This window comes from Haliotis rufescens, unplaced genomic scaffold (genome assembly GCF_023055435.1).
Source record: "Haliotis rufescens isolate VD_foot unplaced genomic scaffold, xgHalRufe1.0.p SCAF_2, whole genome shotgun sequence".
NCBI lineage: Eukaryota > Metazoa > Mollusca > Gastropoda > Lepetellida > Haliotidae > Haliotis > Haliotis rufescens.
In genome coordinates this window covers 67328589-67353311 of record NW_025963890.1, presented here as the reverse complement: position 1 = coordinate 67353311, position 24723 = coordinate 67328589, and the positions used below count along the sequence as shown (strand labels likewise).

Sequence of the window (24723 nt, the reverse complement as noted above, 5' to 3'; positions counted from 1 at the left end):
CCGGGAACGTCCGAGAGAATGTTACTAAACAATAAAGTTTTTATCTATATTTGTGTTCTTTTATTATTGACATCAGACTGTAATTTATGGCTAAGTCAATCTTATTTATGCACAGAAACGGGGGCTCTTCTACTGGAAAAATATATATTCTCAGATAAATTAATATAATATTTTAGTTTAATACACACCAAGGCCTTCTTTGAGCATACCGGTAGTTAATGCAGGTTAAGTAGGACTTCGTTTAATATCGGACCTGAGTTTCTTCCAAGTGTTTAGTGAGTGAGTGAGTGAGTGAGTGAGTATGGTTTTACGCCGCTTTAAGCAATATTCCAGCAATAACACGGCGGGGGACACCAGAAATGGGCTTCACATAAATTACCCATGTCGGGAATCGAACCCGGGTCTTCGGAGTGACGAGCGAACGCTTTAACCACTAGGCTACCCGACCGCCCTCCATGTGTTTAGGGAATCAATGTTAAATGTTCTTTTGAAAGATGATGTTCATACAAATGGTACTGTTCTTTAATAATAAGTATTGATTATAAATTACCATTTATCTAAAATAGTTTAATAAGTAATCATTACCATCAGGTCCGCATTGTTGTTACTTGTACATATTTTGAAAAAAACCTGTTTGCTGTGTTTATTTATTTTGTACGCCATTAACAGTTCATATTCTCACGATCGTACACAACTGAGAAAGCCATGGTTCATTGACTGACTGCGTTGCAATATTGAACTCACGGGGCGTCTGATGAAACCAACCGGACGTTAAATTGTAGGATAATAGAGACTGGTTATGCTCTGACTTTGACGTTTTATACACTTTCAATGCCTGTAATATACATATGTATGTATGCGAGTAAAGTAGTGTTATGTACAACCGGAATGTATGAGCAACTGTAGTGCAATATTCTGTGTAAAGGTCAGTAGTCTGTCTTTCCTTTATTAAGACCGAAAACCCACTGAAAACACTAAACTCAACCCATGCCACTTCTTACAGTATCTTCCAGGGTGTTCGCGTTCAATTTTATGAAGGTGACATGTTGTATTATCAATGTGCAGCAAGTCGATTTAACAGCGTTCGGTTCCAAATTCAACTAAATTTACAGGTAACCTTGCTCCCCATTGTTAAATACAGTAAGTATCTCTCTAAGATCTTCCATGGCGGTTTGCCTTGTCTTGATCTTTTACATGTTAATAGTGAACACCTATAAGAGTCTATACCTCGATTTGCATCTACAAGAGTGTCCATAGTAAATACATGCCTTTTTTATGGATGGCAACTTCTTTAATTCCTTTGTCACGGCGTTTCAAAGCTAATTCTTGCTCCTTCATCAGGTGAATGCATAAAAACTTCATGTATTCATGTTCTTCCAACTTCTTAATGCCTATCAAAGACTTCGTCCATAGCAAATAGTGATGCTATAGAAAGGACGAGGAGGGATGTGGCCTTATTTGGTCGATAGGAGATGGCTTATTTAAGTAACCATGTCCGCCTTTACAAACTATTTTGAAAGTAATGAAGGGTGTTCATATGAATGGGGATTTGGCTTTGTACATGTTAACACGTGCCCGTGTCGAAAATGATGTCCGATGCAATTTTGACTTGTACCATGTGTTCCCATGTTTTGTTTTGTTTTGCAGGTGAACAATTGATTTGCCTTTTTTGTGTTTGTGACGAGTGTCATCGGTAGGACAGGATACGCTCACCTCTTCGCGAACACATGGTATCATTACTAACTGATAGTGATTCATAAACACATGCTCATGATATAGTCGGAATTGTACAATCGACTCTGCTTTATGCAGCGATTTCTAGTGGATATGTGAAGGGTTTTGTCGCTTTATTTATAAGAACAGTAGGCCTAAGATGTGAGGATTCCATGGAGAGCTGTTTAAATATTTGAACATGAGCAAGTCTTTGACCCAGGCTAATTACCTTAGTACATAACCACTAAAGTCTAGTCTACCCACTGTGAGTTACATGGTTACAGGATTTCACCAAACGTCTCAGATCAGCCTCACGATTTAACTGAAATACTGTTCAAGGTCGTATTAAACCAAACGCATGTACTCACAACACAGTTATTGAGGTATAGCTGGACCAAGTTTTGAAATGAAACAACATAAAGATAAAAAAACCACTTTATTTCCCTTTGTGGAAACTGACAAACATATATAAACATATATAAGAATAATTATGACACATATAAATTTACGTCTCATTAAATTATAAGATTCAAAGGTCACCGTTTTAAAGTCATAAAATAAAATTAACTGTTGATTTACCGAATACTTTTCTGTGAAAGCATCGACAACTGAGTAGTCAAAGCATGGCACAAAAGGTTGTTTCTTTACTTGATATTACAGCAAAGATGATTCACATCAAGGTGCTAAATGAAGGAAAAAACTCTAAAATAAACGGAAATACATTTGTATAAATACACAAACAATTCAATAACAAATTTGTTAACCAAACAGTGGAAAGAGTAGAGTTCCTCCAAACAAAAGTAGAGTAAAAGATGTTTGCATCTTAAAGTTACTGTCAACGACTGTAGTGATATATAAATGTTTATTACCAGTTAGTATATATGAAGGTGCAAGGATGAATTCTCACTTCATATAACAGCTGCCATGTCACCTACATGTGACCACACACAGCCTTGCTAACTGCTAATTGTTTTCACAGTGATAATTATGTAGCTCTAACAAAAGAGTAATAAAAAATTTAAAAAATAAAAATATTTGTTAGTTGAAGTAAACCTGTTACCTCATCTACATATAACAATAATTATTAATCATATAAGAGGATGATGCTGTATATCCCCAGAGAAGATGTGCATGTATGCAATACTACATGAGTCTTTTGTACAAAATATAAATGGACGGGTTCAAACGTGGACAATGCTGTCGGTGGACGATGACAGGGGATATACATGATGTGTATAATGGAATGTATTGGATGATTAACTGTATCTGGACAAAAGATTCACAACACTTCAGCCCTTCTCTGATTGTTCGTGTCCATTATCACATGGGTGACATGGAGAATGTTTTATTGTTGGAGAAATATAATTTGAAATGTCAAAAGATTTTTGGTCCAATTAGATATTTAAGTTTACAATGTCTATGATGCATTTTCATGAAACATCCCTGTCAGACATGGTTGATGATGGAAGGAATTCAGATTTGTTATACATGTAATGACAACTGAGGGACCGATTTAAGTATGAATAAATATTTTGCATCAAATTTAATTTTTTGGGCAAATTCTGAAACAGGATAAAACAAGAAATACAATTAGCGAAGAATTCCTTCTCCTTTTTAAGAAATAAACATAGAATCTAGTTTTTATGGAGCTGAGCTTGATACAGAGTGAGTGAGTTTGGGCTGACGCCACTTTGAACAGTATTCCAGTTATATCACAGCAGGTCAGCTTGATGTGGGAGGGAAGCCTGATGTGATGCAGGCCTCAGACATTTAACACTACCTAATGTAGGAACAAGATTCAAACATACCTTTCAGTAGTGATAGGATTAACAAAATGGAGAATCGAAAAATCACAGTTTTTGTCATATTACATTATGATATGGTTGCATAACTTGAGTATGACGAAGGTTAAAATGTAATAGTGAAAAGATGGCAAATTGGTTAATAAGTTTAATACTAATAACAGTAAGTTTATGTTCCTAAACAACATCACAATGATAAAAAAAACAATGAGTGAATATGATGAGGGTAAAACTGTAACTAGTGAAAAGATTCAGTTAATAATACTAATAACAGTAAGTGAACAATATCTCAAATAAGAAACCCACGTGCATCCATCCTTATAATATTTTAGATATTTTAGATTTTAGATATTTTGAGTAGAGGCAGGCAAGTCGTTTGATGTAATATCCCCAATACAAAGATTCTTTAGACATTAATGAAGATGTGAGTCAATTTTCAATGTCAACACATTAAACACAATTGAAGGAATATTGATATTCGACACAACAAATAACAATAAAATAAATTTCTACTGAAACATTTCCCATACTCCCAATGAAGATATGGAAGTAAGATTCTACATACTAATAGGAACTCATTTTGGCAATTTAATAGAGTCGTTCAAAAGAACAGAACACGTGTTTTCGTACAATCCTTGTTTAACAAAGTAAGTAATGTCATCATAAGATTCTGAGTTTAGGGACAGAGTTCAGGGTCCAACATCAACATAGTTAAAATATAAATGAAAATATATACATATACATGTTGCACATGATAAACTCAGTGAGACACATCTAATATAATACACTGTGAAAGACATGCAAGTTGACAAAGCACACAAACATTATTGGCACATCCGAAGAATACAAACAAACATGGCACTACAGAAATAGTGATTATTTTATGTTGCTTTTAGCAAAAATCCAATCAAATTCCAGCACGGGACACCAAGAATCAGCTTCAAACCCATGGGAATCAAACTCGGACCCAGGCCATATGAGCATTGCTTGACCCATCATCCTACCCCAGCGCCTCCACAACAGATGTAAGTGCATCAGCTGCATGTATCAATATTATTAAATACCGTTTTCGACGTAATAAGCGTCCAGCTCTAATAAGCGCCCATGGCGATATTTGCTAATATATTGGCTAGTGAACAATCCAAATTAGCACCCCTTCCGATTGATCAATGTACACAAGACTTATTTATTCTTGTATAATACGCATTCGTGTGTTCCAAATTCTTGAAACATATATCTGTCGCATATAAACATTTCAGACTGTCAGCATAAACCACGAAATTTATCTTTAAACTCTGGTTTTTTTCATCAAAATTATATTCTATAAGAGCCCCCTATTTCTAATTTTGAGAGCGCCCTGGGCGCTTATTACGTCAAATACGGTATGTATGACACATGTAAAAGACCTTTTACCAGACTGGACTACATAAGGCTCACATGCAATGAAGATCGATATCACAGTTATGGCCTGTTGATATTATAGTAAAACAAAAACATAATCATAAAAATTCATGTTAAGACCAGCACTTTTTAAAATATAGAAGTTGATCTTATAAGACATTTACATCACACACAATGGCATACATATGCTTCACTGACATGTTTCTTGCTCCAAATTAGTTGTGGTAGTTTAGAATCTGGTCACACAAACATTTGCTATCTTCAAGCTCATCCAGTGCAACACAGCAATTACCCATATTGAAACCCAATCTCGGTTTCACACTGGACACATAATGCAATGCCTACAAACAAAATTGTTTTTTTTGTCATTCTTTTTATTGGGATGCCAGGAGGAAAGAATGGTATCTGTACTGCGAAAAGACTTTGTCATTGGATATTTTACAAAAAGGGACATTTTTTTTTATCATTTTGTCATGGATTAGAACAAAGAATGAGTTTTGTCTTGCAGTGAAAGCATTATCATACATGGTGATGGACACACTGAATGCTTCACACTCTATATATTTGTGGCAAGAGTGAGTGAGTGAGTATGGTTTTTGCAATATTCCAGCAATATCACGGCGGGGGACACCAGAAATGGGCTTCATACATTGTACCCACGTGGGGAATCGAAACCAGGTCTTTAACCACCTTTGTGGGAATAGAACCTACACGTTTGATATGTCAAGTCAACCACAAGGCTACCCCACCACCCCGAGGGATGCTCATTCGGTACAAAATGTCTTTACGTCATGATTGAGATGATCACTTGGTACAGTGTATATATTTACATTTTGAGTGAGATGCTACAAAGATATAGTGAATATATTTCGGTACAAAACTATAAAAAGGCTCTGGAGGAATATACATATCTTTGTGCAAGATTGTTCATAGCAGTGTATGAAAACTATAAAATGTGGCCTTGCTTGAGGGGCTGACCATTTCTCAAGGGAGATTACAAGTAGGGATGTCACGATTCACCGATTGTACCAATGCATTGGTAGATAATTCTCACGATACGATATGAGATACATGTAAATATATATTGATACAAAATTTTATTGAAATCAGTATCCATTTGTTCGCGTATCGATTGATTTTTCTATTCGAATCGAAATATCATCATATTTTCCAAATTTGACACATACGAAAATTTGTTAGTTTCTGACACTTGTTTGAATAAACAGAATCAACCTTTTCTAAGTATTATTATTTTACAAAATAATCAACTGATAGTGGTTAGAACACATAATTGTGAATGTGATATGTAATTAAAAAGGTTGCTTCTAAATATACTCATATAAAGTCGGTATTGCTGTATTGAGATACGTATCGTATCATGGGGAACCTGTATCGTGACACCCCTTATTACAAGGACGCCAAGAGTCGTAACAAGTACCCACTGAGAACAGATGGCAAGATCCAGTACAATAAGAAACATATGTCAAAATTATGTACAGTTACATCATCATGTCAACCAAATAATAAATGGTGTGACATCCATTTTCATTACAAAGGCTTTATGGTGTTATGGTGTTTACAAAAAGTTGGAATACATACATGTGTATATTTATATAAAGAAGTATTTTACAACAAATATTGGCCCCAAATGCATATGAAGATTCAACATGTCTAACAAAAAAAACTCAATCAATGATCCTGACGTAAATATTTCAGTCTAAATGATCAGTCATGCCTTTGAAACATTCTTCGGAATACTACAGAAAATAAGGGAATATTTAGCACAAGTCTGATAATGTGCCAGTAGATTATTGACCCATCTGCGTGTGTGTGTGTTTGTGCGTGTGTGTGTTTGTGTTCTATTCTGGTTGCCAAGATACCTGACATACATGTGTCTACCATGTTCTCTAAATAGGCAAATGGGGCAGGCTTCTACAATACATCAAAGTTTACTCACAAATGTACATATTTACACAACAATAATAAAAATTAAAATAAGTAAAATATATATTTTACAAATTGCATTTTGGACCCAAAACTGTCAGATGATATTCAAATCACTTGACATTCACTAGATATTTAAAACACAATAACAGTGCATGCAGATGTTTGTAACGGTAATAGAAATAAAACAAATAGCACTAAAATGTTGAATACACTAAGACAAAAATGTTCAGTCATTGATAGCAGATTCACAACACAGCCATGAAATGAATTCTTATTCATTTTACAACAGGACTGTTTGAATGTTCAGTTGCTTCAGCAAGTGCAGCACTTAAGCTGTTTTCCACTCCAATCCTGGAACCGGAGGTCGTCGTCTTTGATGATCTCGCCGGTATCTCCGCGGAAAGTCGCTGCCATCTACCAGACATCCCTGTTTCTCGTACTTCTCGATCAGTCTCTTGAAGATCTTGTCACTTCGCAGCAAGTTCTCATTACCTGTAAATGAAGAAATCCCATCATTGTCTTTACATCACCTTGTGCATCTACTACATCTACTACAACTACTACTACATCTACTACAACTACTACTACACCTGCAATTACATTTTCTATTTACAACTACAACCATATCTATTGTGTAAGATATAGGCTATTTGCTTGTCTCAAAGTATGTGATTCATTCATTGACATTGAGTTCATTATGTCAAAACATTCCTTCAAGTTTGAGATTTCATCCTTACCAATGATGATGAGTCCTCTACGAGATCTGGTGAGCGCCACGTTAACCTGGTTGGCATCAGTGATGAAGCCGAGGTTGTGTTTGCTCCAGCCCAGTGTAGGGTTCTTCTCTATCTTGTAATGGGGCAGAGAGCGTACCGTGCTGAAGATCACGTAGTGCCACTCGCCTCCTGTGGGACAAATATGGAATGGGTGAGTTGGGTTAAGTGCTGTTTTAAACAGTAAGGGATGAGGAAGTCCCAAATTGTGGCTTCAGGTTAGAATAATGATGTTTATGCTTCTGAAAGCAGTAACCTTGACCTTGCCAACACCATCACTGTGCCTGTGCATGTCCATGTTGCTAATGCATGTGCGTGTGCGTTTGTGGGTTAGATACCATGCCAGTTCAACAGGGATACCCCACTCAGACACAGAATACCGACTCCGAGCCGACCAGTTCTTGCATGTTTCAGGCAGGGTAACAACAGGGCACCATACGCATTGCCACTCTATCCACTGGACAACAGAGGTGGCCTTCTTTCATTTAACTTAATATTGCAACTGGAATGGCCATTGATGGATTCATTTGATAGTGATTCAGAAACGCATGCTTATGATATTGTCAGAATCATACAATGGACTCCTATTAAAATCTTATGATTTTGGAAATTGCACGTACTAGGTCTGGGACGGGTAGCTCGGGTACTTGGCTCAGGTGCGTCCTGAGTAGTACCAACAGTACTACCCAGACCCATGTGATATAGTATTTAATGACAAAAGTTACCCAGAACTCCATAGTTACATTACAAGTCACTTATGAGACTCTTTCTGACGATGTACACATTAGTCAACTTCACTGTATGCATAACCAAATCGTTTATACATGTATCTGAATACTTTTTGGAAAACGATACCCAAGCATACACTTTGAACCCAACTCTTGAGACCTACAGCGGGTACCTGGGTAGGGTCAGGTACTAGGGGGTAGGGTACCCAGGTAGGTTCAGGTACTAGGGAGTAGGGTATCCAGGTAGGTGCAGATGCTAGGGGGTAGGGTCCCACGGGTAGGTTCAGGTACTAGGGCTAGGGTACACAGGTAGGGTCAGGTACTAGGGCTAGGGTACAGAGGTAGGGTCAGGTAGTAGGGGTAGGGTACACAGGTAGGGTCAGGTACTAGGGGTAGGGTACACAGGTAGGGTCAGGTAGTAGGGGTAGGGTACACAGGTAGGGTCAGGTACTAGGGGTAGGGTACACAGGTAGGGTCAGGTACTAGGGGGTAGGGGGTAGGGTACACAGGTAGGGTCAGGTACTAGGGGTAGGGTACAGAGGTAGGGTCAGGTACTAGGGGTAGGGTACACAGGTAGGGTCAGGTACTAGGGGTTGGGTACACAGGTAGGGTCAGGTACTAGGGGTAGGGTACACAGGTAGGGTCAGGTACTAGGGGGTAGGGTACACATGTAGGGTCAGGTACTAGGGGGTAGGGTACACAGGTAGGGTCAGGTATTAGGGGTAGGGTACACAGGTAGGGTCAGGTAGTAGGGGTAGGGTACACAGGTAGGGTCAGGTACTAGGGGTAGGGTACACAGGTAGGGTCAGGTACTAGGGGTAGGGTACACAGGTAGGGTCAGGTAGTAGGGGTAGGGTACACAGGTAGGGTCAGGTACTAGGGGGTAGGGTACACGGGTAGGGTCAGGTACTAGGGGTAGGGTACACAGGTAGGGTCAGGTACTAGGGGTAGGGTACACAGGCAGGGTCAGGTACTAGGGGGTAAGGTGCCCAAGTAGTGTCGGGTACTGGGGGTAGTGTACCCGGGTAGGTTCAGGTACTAGGGGAAGGGTACAGAGGTAGGGTCAGGTACTAGGGGGTAAGGTACCCTGGTAGTGTCGGGTACTAGGGGGTAGTGTACACGGGTAGGGTCAGGTACTAGGGGGTAGGGTACCTGGGTAGTGTCAGGTACTAGGGGGTAGGGTACCTGGGTAGTGTCGGGTACTAGAGGGTAGTGTACACGGGTAGGGTCAGGTACTAGGGGGTAGGGTACCTGGGTAGTGTCGGGTACTAGGGGGTAGGGTACCTGGGTAGTGTCGGGTACTAGGGGGTAGTGTACAGGGGTAGGGTCAGGTACTAGGGGGTAGGGTACCCGGGTAGGGTCAGGTACAAGGGGGTAATGTACCCGGGTAGTGTCGGGTACTAGGGGGTAGGGTACACAGGTAGTGTCAGGTAGTAGGGGGTAGGGTACACAGGTAGTGTCAGGTGCTAGGGGGTAGGGTACACGGGTAGTGTCAGGTACTAGGGGGAAGGGTACCCGGGTACTCTCAGGTACTAGGGGGTAGGGTACACGGGTAGGGTCAGGTACTAGGGGGTAGGGTACCCGGGTAGGGTCGGGTACGAGGGGGTAGGGTACATGGGTAGGGTCAGGTACTAGGGGGTAGAGTACACGGGTAGGGTCAGGTACTAGGGGGTAGGGTTCCCGGGGAGTGTCGGGTACTAGGGGGTAGGGTACACGGGTAGGGTCAGGTACTAGGGGTAGGGTACACAGGTAGGGTCGGGTACTAGGGGGTAGGGTACACAGGTAGGGTCAGGTACTAGGGGGTAGGATGCACGGGTAGCGTCAGGTACTAGGGGGAAGGGTATACAGGTAGGGTCAGGTACTAGGGGGTAGGGTACAGAGGTAGGGTCAGGTGCTAGGGGTAGGGTACACGGGTAGGGTCAGGTAGTAGGGGTAGGATACACGGGTAGGGTCAGGTACTAGGGGGTAGGGTACACGGGTAGGGTCAGGTAGTAGGGGTAGGGTACACGGGTAGGGTCAGGAACTAGGGGTAGGGTACACGGGTAGGGTCAGGTAGTAGGGGTAGGGTACAGAGGTAGGGTCAGGTACTAGGGGTAGGGTACACGGGTAGGGTACACAGGTAGGGTCAGGTACTAGGGGGTAGGGTACCCGGGTAGTGTCGGGTACTAGGGGGTAGGGTACCCAGGTAGTGTCGGATACTTGGGGGTGGGGTACATGGGTAGTAAGTTTGGACTAGCCCCAGCCCCAGTATTTACCTTGGCTGGCCACAACAGTGTTGACGTTGAGACTCTGATGGTGGTACTTGGACAGAGCCTCGCGTATCTTGGTACACTGGGCGTTGTACTGCGACATGATGTTGATGTAGCGAGGGGAGATTCCACCCTTCTGAACCAGCCAGCTGAACACCTCAACCTGAACAACCAAGGCAAAGGGTTAAGTAAATAGTAAGTAATTCACAGACCACTTCCTACGTTCTTAGTTTACACATATATGTAATTATTAGGTCAGAGCACTGACCACTTTCTTTGTCTTAAGTTTATGAATAGTAAGTAATGCACTGACCACTTTCTTTGTCTTAAGTTTATGAATAGTAAGTAATGCACTGAACATTTTCTTTGTCTTAAGTTTACATGTATATAAATAGAAAGTAATGCACTGACCACTTTCTTTGTTTTAAGTATATAAACAGTAAGTAATGTACTGAACACTTTCTTTGTCTTAAGTTTACATTATTTAAATAGTAAGTAATTCACAGACCACTTTCTTTGTCTTAAGATTATAAATAGTAAGTAATGCACTGAACATTTTCTTTGTCTTAAGTTTACATGTATATAAATAGTAAGTAATTCACAGACCACTTTCTTTGGCTTAAGTGTACATTATCTAAATAGTAAGTAAAAAGTAATTATGTAATTATTAAGTCAGAGCACTGACCACTTTTTTGTCGTTAGTTTTGTCTATGAAATTATTGTACTGACCACTTTGTCCACCTCTGCCTTGTTGGACTTGGACTGTTCATTGCCCTCCTCTGTGGACACACTGAGGCTGTCCTCCACCCCCTCCACATGGCACAGGACATGGGGAACCTCCGGCACCGGCCACACGGCCAGGGGCTCACACTTCCATGTCCAAGATGGACCTGTGGTAAGTTTACCATCGTAGAACTCTTCTGATGGGAAGTCACAGAGGCGAGGGTGCTGTAACAAAACAAACACTCCTTGAGGGCATGTGGACAATATGACATTCTTTGGTTAAATATATATGAATTATGACTGTTTCAGGTTCAAAAAGGGTAGGCCAGATGATTCTGTGGTCAAACTATAAGGGTCCAGCACTATATTTGCTAAGTTCCATTTCTTAATAGGACACAAAAATATAATAGTCTTGGTTCTCAGGCACCGCCTGCATTAAAACATTCACCGCACGTTTAGTTTTTATTTCCATTTTTTTTTTTTTTTAAACAAAAAAATCCTTAAATATTCCAAGTCTAACAGTGGTCAAATACTGAATTCCAGTAATATACTCATTAAGGAATACATCTATGTAGGGAGGCCCTTTCCCAGTTAATTGTATTTGGTTACACAACTGTCTATTTGGTTACATTAAAGTTGAATAACTAAGAAAAAAACCCAAAAGCACCGCCTGCCCGCAGTATGATTTCAATAGCCATTGCCGAAGAAGCAAGTCTTTTATTTTTTTAAGCCTTATTTCAGGATGTGCTGGTCATTGGTTTAAATTTCCGATGTAAATTGATGTACAGGCATCATTTATGGTTGTGAGTTTCACAAACCTCTACAACCTGACAAGTCATGACATGTACCAGACATAGTTGACACACATCTTTTTATGAGACCGCCCCCGTGGTCTAGTGGTAGAGCGTCCACCCGGAGAGCGGAAGTTCCGGGGTTCGATCCCCGGCCGAGTCATACCAAAAGACGTTAAAAGATGGTACTTGTTGTTACCCTGTCTGGCGCTCGGCATTTAGGGGCTAAACAAGGACTGGTCGTCTCGTAGTCAGTATACTGTGTCTGAGTGGGGTATTGGCTACAATAAAATAAGTTATTCAATTGTTGCCATGATGCAACTGGAATATTGTTCACTGCAGCGTAGATTTAACCATTTCTGACTCACACAGGTAAAATGACAACTTACCATCCTGTACTGAGTGTTGAGGAATGTAGCCTCAGTAGCAAACCTCTCAAACAGCGACTGATCCAGCCCCAATTCTGCAGCCTGCTTGCACTGAACAATTGGCCGCAGCTGCTTGTGATCTCCTATCAGGACAACCTGCTTGGCCTTGGTGGCAATGATAGGAATCATGCTTTGTGGTTCTGGACTCATGGCACTCTCATCGATGATGAGCTGGAAGATGCGTGTTGACTGGACCACCTTCCTATTCCCACCGACTGGGCAGGTACAGAGGATCACATCGCACTTCTTGAGTTCTTCACATGAGGCCATGTACACCAGCTTCCCATACTTCTTGATGTGGCCCGGAGTGACGGCTTCTGGATTGGTCTTGAACAATACATCATACATCCTTATTTCCTCGGCATGAGGTTTGCCTGACTGTCGTATCATGTGGTGGAGAGACACATCGAAGAGTCTGGGGTCAGATCGCAGGCCTCGCATGCTCCTCTTGGACATGAAGTTGCGTTTGGGCACAGGGTAGTCCTGAGCCACGATGTTGCTGCCGTAGAGGCGGATGATGTTGGGACAAGCATCTCCAAGTCGACATAACAGCAGAACTAGGAATAAATGTTTCAATAAAATACTATTTGCACTGTTAAACAAGATATCAACAAAGAAACAACAAACATTTCCATTGTCATAAGAAATCTCTACTTAAAAGCAGAGTCAACTGTAGAATTGTACGACTATAGATCATAACATGTGTTCAAGATTTACTATCAAGTCATGAAGAGTTTCAAAATCATGAAGCCAAACATGAAAATTTGATATTTGTTTTCAGATGGAAAACTGGCAAGCATACACCTGATTTTCAGTGGTCCATTCATATAATTTTCACAGCTTTTGTGCCCTTAATGCCAAACGGAATCTGTTTTCGGCAGATAATCTAGGCTGGTTATTCTCTTGCATTGACAACTGATATTACCCAACATCAAAAGCATTAACTCAGTGCAAACTTCTCCCAATGCTTTATTAAATGTAATACCAGCATTTCACCTTCCATTAAAGAGTCAGTCTCATTAAGAAACAATAAATATATTTTTAACATTCTGACTTACATGCTACAAGATCCACAGCTTTGTTGGACGGCCCACAGAAAAGCACCTGTTTCTTCTGGTCGTCTACACCCTCCAGGTGAAGGAACTTGTTGATCTTGTTGAAGAGGTACACCAGCTTGATCCCAGTGTATGTCTTACCTGTACCTGCAGGATATATAGCAACGCATGATTGGAGAAATCCAATGGTATGATCTGCTTTTTAATATAATGTGCTGATATAAAAAATATCTCAGAATCCGGTGGCAGATTGAGACAAAGACAGAAGTGACAAATAATGAAAACATGACAGCAAATGATGCAATGTCAGGAAGTGAGACCAGACAGGAAGTGAGACCAGACAGCAAGTGAGACAAGAGAGCAAGTGAGACCAGACAGCAAGTGAGACCAGACGGCAAGTGAGACAATAACAGGACGTGAGACGAGACAGCAAGTGAGACAAGACAGCAAGTGAGACCAGACAGCAAGTGAGACCAGACAGAAAAAGAGATAACAACAGGACGTGAGACCAGACAGCAGGTGAGACCAGACAGCAAGTGAGACAAGACAGCAGGTGAGACCAGACAGCAAGTGAGACCAGACAGCAGGTGAGACCAGACAGCAAGTGAGACCAGACAGCAAGTGAGACAGCAAGTGAGACAAGACAGCAAGTGAGACAAGACAGGAAGTGAGACAAGACAGAAAGTGAGACCAGACAGCAAGTGAGACAAGACAGCAAGTGAGACCAGACAGCAAGTGAGACCAGACGGCAAGTGAGACCAGACAGCAAAAGAGACAATAACAGGACCTGAGACCAGACAGCAAGTGAGACCAGACAGCAAGTGAGACAAGACAGCAAGTGAGACAGCAAGTGAGTCCAGACAGCAAGTGAGACATTACAGGAAGTGAGACCAGACAGCAAGTGAGACAAGATAGCAAGTGAGACAAGACAGCAAGTGAGACAAGACAGCAAGTGAGACCAGACGACAAGTGAGACAATAACAGGACGTGAGACCAGACAGCAAGTGAGACCAGACGGCAAGTGAGACAATAACAGGACGTGAGACCAGACAGCAAGTGAGACAAGACAGCAAGTGAGACCAGACGACAAGTGAGACAATAACAGGACGTGAGACCAGACAGCAAGTGAGACCAGACGGCAAGTGAGACAATAACAGGACGTGAGACCAGACAGCAGGTGAGACCAGACAGCAAGTGAGACCAGACAGCAGGTGAGACCAGACAGCAAGTGAGACCAGACAGCAAGTGAGACAAGACAGCAAGTGAGACAAGACAGGAAGTGAGACAAGACAGAAAGTGAGACCAGACAGCAAGTGAGACAAGACAGCAAGTGAGACCAGACAGCAAGTGAGACCAGACGGCAAGTGAGACCAGACAGCAAAAGAGACAATAACAGGACGTGAGACCAGACAGCAAGTGAGACAATAACAGGAAGTGAGACCAGACAGCAAGTGAGACAAGACAGCAAGTGAGACCAGACAGCAAGTGAGACAAGACAGCAGGTGAGACCAGACAGCAAGTGAGACAAGACAGCAGGTGAGACCAGACAGCAAGTGAGACCAGACAGCAAGTGAGACAGCAAGTGAGACAAGACAGGAAGTGAGACAAGACAAAAAGTGAGACCAGACAGCAAGTGAGACCAGACAGCAAGTTAGACCAGACAGCAAGTGAGACAAGACAGCAAGTGAGACAGCAAGTGAGTCCAGACAGCAAGTGAGACAATAACAGGAAGTTAGACCAGACAGCAAGTGAGACAAGACAGCAAGTGAGACCAGACGACAAGTGAGACAATAACAGGACGTGAGACCAGACAGCAAGTGAGACCAGACAGCAAGTGAAAAAAGACAGCAAGGGAGACAGCAAGTGAGACAATAACAATAACAGCAAGTGAGACCAGACAGCAAAAGAGACAATAACAGGACGTGAGACCAGACAGCAAGTGAGACCAGACAGCAAGTGAGACAATAACAGGAAGTGAGACCAGACAGCAAGTGAGACAAGACAGCAAGTGAAAACAGACAGCAAGTGAGACAAGACAGCAAGTGAGACCAGACAACAAGTGAGACATTAACAGGACGTGAGACCAGACAGCAAGTGAGACCAGACAGCAAGTGAGACAAGACAGCAAGTGAGACCAGACAGCAAGTGAGACAATAACAGGACGTGAGACCAGACAGCAAGTGAGACCAGACAGCAAGTGAGACAATAACAGCATGTGAGACCAGACAGCAAGTGAGACCAGACAGCAAGTGAGACCATACAGCAAGTGAGACAGCAAGTGAGACAAGACAGGAAGTGAGACAAGACAGAAAGTGAGACCAGACAGCAAGTGAGACAAGACAGCAAGTGAGACCAGACAGCAAGTCAGACCAGACGGCAAGTGAGACCAGACAGCAAAAGAGACAATAACAGGACGTGAGACCAGACAGCAAGTGAGACATGACAGCAAGTGAGACAATAACAGGAAGTGAGACCAGACAGCAAGTGAGACCAGACAGCAGGTGAGACCAGACAGCAAGTGAGACCAGACAGCAGGTGAGACCAGACAGCAAGTGAGACCAGACAGCAAGTGAGACAGCAAGTGAGACAAGACAGGAAGTGAGACCAGACAGCAAGTGAGACCAGACAGCAAGTGAGACCAGACAGCAAGTGAGACAAGACAGCAAGTGAGCCAAGACAGCAAGTGAGACCAGACAGCAAGTGAGACCAGACAGCAGTTGAGACCAGACAGCAAGTGAGACAAGACAGCAAGTGAGACCAGACAGCAGGTGAGACCCGACAGCAGGTGAGACCAGACAGCAAGTGAGACCAGACAGCAGGTGGGACCAGACAGCAAGTGAGACCAGACAGCAAGTGAGACAGCAAGTGAGACAAGACAGCAAGTGAGACAAGACAGGAAGTGAGACAAGACAGAAAGTGAGACCAGACAGCAAGTGAGACCAGACAGCAAGTGAGACAAGACAGCAAGTGAGACAGCAAGTAAGTCCAGACAGCAAGTGAGAACAGACAGCAAGTGAGAAAAGACAGAAAGTGAGACAGCAAGTGAGCCAAGACAGAAAGTGAGACCAGACGACAAGTGAGACCAGACAGCAGGTGAGACCAGACAGCAAGTGAGACCAGACAGCAAGTGAGACCAGACGACAAGTGAGACAATAACAGGACGCGAGACCAGACAGCAAGTGAGACCAGACAGCAAGTGAGACAAGACAGCAAGTGAGACCAGACAGCAAGTGAGACAATAACAGGACGTGAGACCAGACAGCAAGTGAGACCAGACAGCAAGTGAGACCAGACAGCAAGTGAGACAGACAGCAAGTGAGATCAGACAGCAAGTGAGACCAGACAGCAAGTGAAACAAGACAGCAAGTGAGAACAGACAGCAAGTGAGACAAGACAGCAAGTGAGACAGCAAGTGAGCCAAGACAGAAAGTGAGACCAGACAGCAAGTGAGCCAAGACAGCAAGTGAGACCAGACAGCAAGTGAGACAATAACAGCATGTGAGACAACGTAAGGATGTGAGACCATAAAGCAAGTGAGGCAATAACAGGACGTGAGACCAGACAGCAAGTGAGCCAAGACAGAAAGTGAGACAATGACAGCAAGTGAGACCAGACAGCAAGTGAGACCAGACAGCAAGTGAGCCAAGACAGAAAGTGAGACAAGACAGCAAGTGAGACAATAACAGCATGTGAGACAACGTAAGGATGTGAGACCATAAAGCAAGTGAGGCAATAACAGGACGTGAGACCAGACAGCAAGTGAGCCAAGACAGAAAGTGAGACAATGACAGCAAGTGAGACAATGACAGCAAGTGAGACCAGACAGCAAGTGAGACAAGACAGCAAGTGAGACCAGACAGCAAGTAAGACAAGACAGCAAGTGAGACCAGGCAGAGAGTGAGACCAGACAAGAATTGAGACCAGACAGCATAAGTAAGTGAGACAGCGTAAGGATGTGAGACAAAGCCGCCTACCTGGTGGCCCCTGGATGAGGGTGAAGCTGGAACTGAGGGCCCGGTCTATGGCCTCGTGCTGCTTGGTGTTATTGAGAGGCAGACCCTGGACTGGGACCTCTTTCTCCATCTTCTTGCCATAGTCCAGTCTGTCCTTGTCTGTAGTGATAAGAGTTACATATGCATTACGATTGGTTGCAAAAGCAGCTGGAGCCTGATAGCTAATGGGTTACTGGTTACCATCAAGGACAGTTGTATCTGTGATATACCAATTGTAATAGTTTTCTTCTGTTTTTTAAAAGAAAATATTTATGTTTAATATTTACTCACCCAGTTTAGGAGGCCTCCTGTGCAATGCAACACAGCTTGCTAAATCTAACTTGTCTCCACTCAAGCTTTGTATCATTCTCATTGTACGTCTGAAACAGAGTTAACATTATTACTGACCATTACAGTCACTTGGTCATATACCTTAACATGCTGTGTGCATGTCACTTGGTGTCACTTGGTCATATATACCTTAACATGCTGTGAACTGAGAAGATTGCTGAGGCAGAGTAAAGCAATAATCACTCACTCATACACCCAAAGGACACTCCTGAAAAAGTCAGATACTGAAATAATTTATTGTGAAAACTAGTTACTGTTACAAATCAGAACAACACAATCATATTCTTACCTGTCAACTTCTGACTTGAAGATGACCTCTACAGTGCCTGTACTCTTGGGATAGAGTTCGTCTGGCACAGGACCACTGTTGGCATTTAAGCTGAATGTGACCGTCACATAATCTGATTCCATGTCCTTGTCTTTCTTTCTCCTCACTTTCATGATCTGAGCATGACCGACCCACGTGTAGGTGTCTGCCTGTGAACAGACATCAGCTCCACATCCTTCAGACACCTTCCTCTTCTTCAAGGCACACTCAACAGCCTCTGCTTTCCTCCTAGACCTCCTCCTTTCTGATGACTTACTCCTCTTTGAGGATTTCGTTTGCCTTCCTTCTTTTGTCAGTGGGCAAGGGACTTCAATGACCTTGTTTGAGATCTCCTCATCATAGGTTTCCCGTGACTCAGGTCTATTTTGGTCAATCTTGATTCGTATGCAGAGATAGTCAATTGAGGAGAACTCCCTTCGCCCAAAGTTGTCCCTTTCATCATCATCGTCGTCTCCCTCTTCTTTCAACTTCTCCAAAGGTTTGCCTCCAAACTCAATGCACCTTTCATGCACAAAACTAGATGGAAAAGTGAATGTCCCTTTGTAGAAGGTTTTTGTTTTACCTTGGTTGCGTTTGAATTCGATGTTGACATTGTTGATGATGATGTTCTCTTCACTACGAACTGCAGATGTCGCAGATTCCATTTCCAGAAGAGGCAGCCATGTTCTCTGATACTCAGATATTGACTCAATGTTCTTTTTGGTCGATTCTGTAGCATACTTACTCAACACACCAACTGGATCTTCCATGTGACTGAGACACAGACTGAGGTTCTTGCAAACCTGAAACAATCTCACTTGTGGAGTGAGTAAACCCTTCTCTGGATTAGCAACCATCTGAACTTTGATGACACGTCCGGGTGTAAAGCAGAGAGTAAACTTGCAGTGGTGGAACTTGATGGAACCATCTCCATGCTCTGAGGTGACCATGTCCCTCACTGGTGCTCCAGTGGGCAAATCTTGTCCTTCTCTGGGTTGACTGTTGACCATTTTCTTCAATGCTTTGTGGTCCTGGCTGAACAATGCATTCAACATCTTTGCCCAGGTCTGTGTGTCCACAAAGTACACATGCTGATTAGGATTCACAATAGACACGACTTGTTTTGGCCGTTGCTTCTGTTTGAATCCTTGCTGCTTTTCCAGCATCTTTGAATACATCAGCTGGCTTGGACATCCAGTACAGTCATACAGCCTTTTCTTCCATTTTCCTGTAACGATTGTCTTTGTTGACCAAGGATCTTGTTTCTCCTCTGGTTTCTTACTGAAGTCCATCAAGTTGAAGGGTAATTCCTTGCTTCTGCTGGACAAATGCTTCAAAGAGGGGATACAGAGCTCTGCTCCACTGTCCGAGACCTTGTCCACCACAGCATTAAATACCATTGGCCTCTGCGAAATCTTTGCAGCTCTCTTCAAAGCCTGGCACCCATTGCTGAAGTGTTTCTGTCTGGAAGTGGCATCATTGATATAGGCACAAATGTCAGCTATTTCTGATGATGAGTAGGGACAGGATTTCCCATCAAGAGCTGCATGCACCAGTCTGTGTACAATAAGGTCCACATATCTCCGGATAGGGGATGTGAAATGTGTATATATCTTTGTATTCAGAGAGAAGTGATCCAGCTCTTTTTCAGAGAGCATTGAACATTTGTATTCTGCAGATTCCATATGTCGCCAGTGTTGAAGAGCAATTGTTTGGAAAGGGTGGACCTCATCTTTGCACATATTCCTTACAGCTTTAGTCAGGGTTTCATCATGAACCCCATCAAGAATCTGAAGCCAGATGTTCTTCTGGACTGGCAAAGGCTCTTTTCTCACTGTGTTGCCCTTGGCTACCCAGTTTCCTGATGCCACCGTCCTGCCAGGTAAGACTTCTCGTCCCTGCAGGTTCACAACAAGGTCCAGGAACTTATCCTCATTCTGGACAAATTTTTGGATATCCTCAATAGATGGTGGAGACTGACATCTGATGGGGATGGAATTTGGGAACTTCTTTCTCAACCACTGAGCAATGGATGTATTGGCTTTGATCATGAACTCTTCAATGAGTGCATGGGCTTCAATATTCTGCTCTATGATTTCAGTCTCAATAAATCTTGGATCTTCAAATGGAACAGCAAACCTAGAATCTTTAAGTCTGTCCTTTCTCAAGTTCTGGGCAATTTCATGAAGCAGTTTGATATTGTCTTTCAGAGTTTGTGAAACATGATCCACTTCCTCATTTTCAATAACTTTCTGAGCATCTTCATATGACAACTTGCAGGAAGATTTAATCTTTGTTTTCATGACTGTTGGTTCCTTTACAAGCTTTCCTGATTTTTCAATGTGAAAGAAAATGGACAATGCAAGTCTTTCTTCATTTGGTAGCAGACTACACATGCCCTCACTCAATGGTTCAGGCAACATGTTGTGAGTCCTGGACTCGCATGGATAGAAGCTTGTGGCTCTCTTCTGTGCCTCACTGTCAACAGGGTCCCCTTTCTTCACCACTGAGGCCACGTCAGCAATGTGGACTCCAATCAGATAGTGGTCATCCTTGGCAGAGATACTCAAAGCATCATCTAAATCTTTTGAATATGCAGAATCTATTGTGAAAACTTCAAGCCCTGTGCAGTCAACTCTGCCGTCAGCAAGAACAGTGTCTCTCTTCTTCAGAATTTTACCAATATGAGCAACTGTGTCTTGAGAAAAGTAGGTTGGAACCTGATATTGCATTTCCAGGATCTTGAGACCTCCATTGAAGTCGGTGCCACACTCAATGATGTCTACCACTGCTCCAAGAGGGTACACATAGTGGATGCCCCAGGTGAGATAGACGACCAGGAACACATACCTTCCTCTAAGTCCTGGTTTCACATCAAAATATTTCTTGTATCGGAGTCCACTCTCATTGATTTCATATGTATCAATCCTGTATTTGGACAAGGAAGGGTATTTCTTCTTTGTAACACCATTCAAGGCATGAATCTTTGGCACAGTTTTGCAAAGGGGATGCATGAGAAACCCTTCATCATCATCACACGTACAGGCCATGACTGTATGGCTCTCTTCCCTGAAGTTGCTTTTAAGGACACCAACAACACGTCCATACGCCTTGTCATCTTCCTCAGTCACATGACCAGACGCAGGATGGGAGTGAGGCTCTGACAGAACCTCCACACAAACCTCATCATTATTGAACGTCTGGCCAAACTTGGACCTCCCGTGAATCTCAATATCATTGTAGGTTTCCCCTCCTGACAACACTTTACACACAGCCTTGTGAGATGACTCAAACCGTATCTTACACTGCTTGTACTTCTCAGGCATGGCTGCCATGAGTCGTCTCAACTCAAAGTCGGGTTCCAGCGGCCTATAGAAAGGAGCCCTGCTCTGTTGCTTGGCCTCGATGCTCTCAGTCTCCACATCCATCCCCATGCCACAAGTAATCTTTGTGTCCACATCACCATTGTCATACATTTCCTTACTTTCTTCAAACCATGTCTTGTCCGACTTTTCAGCCTTGACTTTGGTCACCTCTGGCTCTTTCTCTTCATGTTGAGAAGAGGGTGATCCTCGAAGCTCGAAAGCATCCTCAAGATCCGATCCATCATCCCCACTCGATGTGTCCCAGGCTGTGTACTGCAGAAGAGGGTTGCTGTCAACATTGAGCTGTGAGGGGTCCTTGCCTGCTTGTCCAGCAAAAGGAAGTGACAAGCCATTAGACGTTCGGTATCCTGGTTCACCCTTCTGCATTGCTCCACCTTTGAGCCAGTCAGTGTGACTAACCTGGATGGGTTCCACGTGTTCTCGTCTTGCTGTTAAAACAAGAAGCGGAGAGTTGTTTGTGAACCAGGAGCAAATCTTGTTCTAGTCTGCAATACTACAGATATATCAATCAGCCTATTACTTATTTCTTAGTCCTACATCAAATTTTACCAGCAGCATCATTTTTAGTCTTAGCATACACCAAAGTCTTCTGATGGCAAGCAGATAATTAAGTCTGGGGAAGGCAGATATGGGGTTGATAACATGAGCAATAATCACTGAGTTCAGTTCAGATGGCTCACTATCAGACAGGAATTACGTTGTAAACACTAAATACTTATTATGGTTGGCTCCTACTACTGTCATAATTCATACACTTCTACATATATTTGTGATTGTCATGTTGCTATGACTTTGCAAAAGTGGGCCCCATTCCAGAAACATCTTACAATAAGCATGGGCAATACAAATATTATTCAACAGAATCTCACATGGGTCCATAGAGAGTCCATAACTATACTATTTAAACAGAGTTAAGGACTCATTCATATAACTATAACTAACCTGTAATGACATCACAGATTAACTATAGTTATTTGAAAGAATTGGGTGGTCCTTAACTTTTTGTTTGTCGTATAGATATAAATCTATCTTCATTGTGACAATATCTTATTGACAGATTATATGGTCCATGTGTCTTCCTTGACAGGTCATAAAATACATAGAAGATACAAGGATAACAGTATGACTCTAAAGTTTCAGTACATATTTAGATCACAAAACAGTTTTAAACTTACGTCTGGATTGCCTTTTCTTCTTGACGTGAGCATTCTTTGCCTGTTGCGCCCGTGCTTGCTGCAACTGTAACACAAGTAGGTTCTGGTCATGTGACAACAATAATGACTTCGCAGATCCACAGGGGGTGCAGACACATGCAGACACATCATAGGTGAGCAGGTATCCCATATTTCCTCCATTAAATGCCCAATCATATATTTCTGTCAGACACTCCTTACCCCTGCTCTTAATCAAGGCCTGCCATCTATTCTGGGACCGATGTTTATCATTTTAATATCCAACTAAAGATTCACCCAGACCCATCATCGGTACTGTACACTTCTCTGGAACAAAAGAAGAATCTGTCAGCTCTAGACATTGAATTTCCACGTGATTCTGTCAAGGAGTAAAAGTATAGCTTTCAATCATTACTCAGAGATTATAATGGGGAGAATTCATGCCAAAAAATACCCAGCCTTTAAACAAGGCCTGCCCTTTAATCAAGCTTGGAGTTTAACCGAGGAAATACGGTACTATGAGTAAACATATAACTGACTGACTAACACATATGTTGACATCTTTTGAACAAACTTACATGGTTACTGAATGCAAATTATCAAAATCACAAAATGCGTGCTACTCCATGTATAACTCTGTAATGTCATATACTGAATTGAATAAAAAAAAAAATTTAAAATAAAAAACACACAAAATGCAACCCTCTTTTTCAAATAAAGTCGTTCCTATGCTTATAATAGTTAAAACATCAGCTTAACCTGTCAAGAAACTTACTGTTTCTATAACATGAAATACTGCAAAGCAGTTTCAACATGACCACAAGGATTACCGACAATAGTGTGAAACACGGAGTATGGATGATGTAGTATTGACTGACAGAGGAGGGACATCAGGTGGACTGACACCAGTTCATCAGTTAATGGCTCAGCTGGTCATACTATTGTAGCAATGCTACTCAACGTTTAATAAGGATATTGAGATCCTTCATACCACTAACAAATACAGTCTTTGTTAGGCATTTAAAAGGAGGGAGAACATGAACATTGACAAATATATATAAGCAATCAGTTTGATGTATCAAGCAATATCCTTATCAATAGTTGAATGGTATATATCCAGTATACTACATTCATTATTGCCAAACAAAAACAGAATTACTATTCTTATTTGCCACAAGAAGATGAGGTCAATAACTTGAGCATCATCCAGGTCAGGATTACGAATTAATTCATGTGTTTATCATCTCATCACTTGATTGAGTATTTAGAGACTGTCGTCAAATAGCCAGAATTGTGCTAAGTGATACACATTCATTAACATGTAAACATGTTTGTAAACAGACATGAATACAATCAGATAATTACGTAAAATGTGACGTTGAATATCGATTACCTGTGTGGTTCTGATGTTGGTCCCCGTCAACAAATCAGCATCTGTCTCCATCGTCGGCTGCTGCGTAGAGGTGAACATCTCCTGGTGCAGCTGGTCCATGTACTTCTGAAGATACTGTTTTATTTTCTCCTCCTAAATAAATGTTAACATGCATTAGTCTCTTAAAGAAAAACCTTCAGATTAAACATGAGCAGAACCTCCATATATTAGAGAACATCCAGAAAATCTAAACTAACCTCAAAAAACATTTGTATGTGCGGCGCCAAAATAATTTTTTAAAACCTCAGTAAGACACATGGTTGACCAAGTTGTCTAAGGCCCTGTAATTCACTGTGCAAAGTTCTGTCCGTTTGGTGTGCCAGAACACTATGGTCATGGGTTCGAATCCCAGATAATGTTTATAAGTTTGTCTTCCCCATACCCGAACTAATAGGTTTCCCTCAAATATAAAGACGACATATCATGACATAACTGCAATACTGTTCAATGTGCTAAGCCCAACTGGCCCACTC

The 24723-nt window shown here is 42.2% G+C and overlaps 1 protein-coding gene across 1 annotated transcript; it reads right to left on the bottom strand.

Annotated features, from left to right (window-relative positions):
* Positions 1-2134: 2134 nt before the first annotated feature.
* Positions 2135-24316, bottom strand: LOC125371714 (helicase with zinc finger domain 2-like). The gene is made up of 11 exons (XM_048400439.1): positions 24212-24316; positions 22822-22885; positions 18243-22074; positions 17894-17982; positions 17585-17722; positions 13614-13757; positions 12517-13112; positions 11343-11561; positions 10620-10776; positions 7601-7768; positions 2135-7355 (listed from the first exon to the last, which is right to left on the bottom strand). Exons 1-11 carry the CDS (start codon positions 24308-24310, stop codon positions 7192-7194), a joined length of 5670 nt encoding a protein of 1889 aa, XP_048256396.1. The 5' UTR covers positions 24311-24316; the 3' UTR covers positions 2135-7191.
* Between the last annotated feature and the right edge of the window lie 407 nt (positions 24317-24723).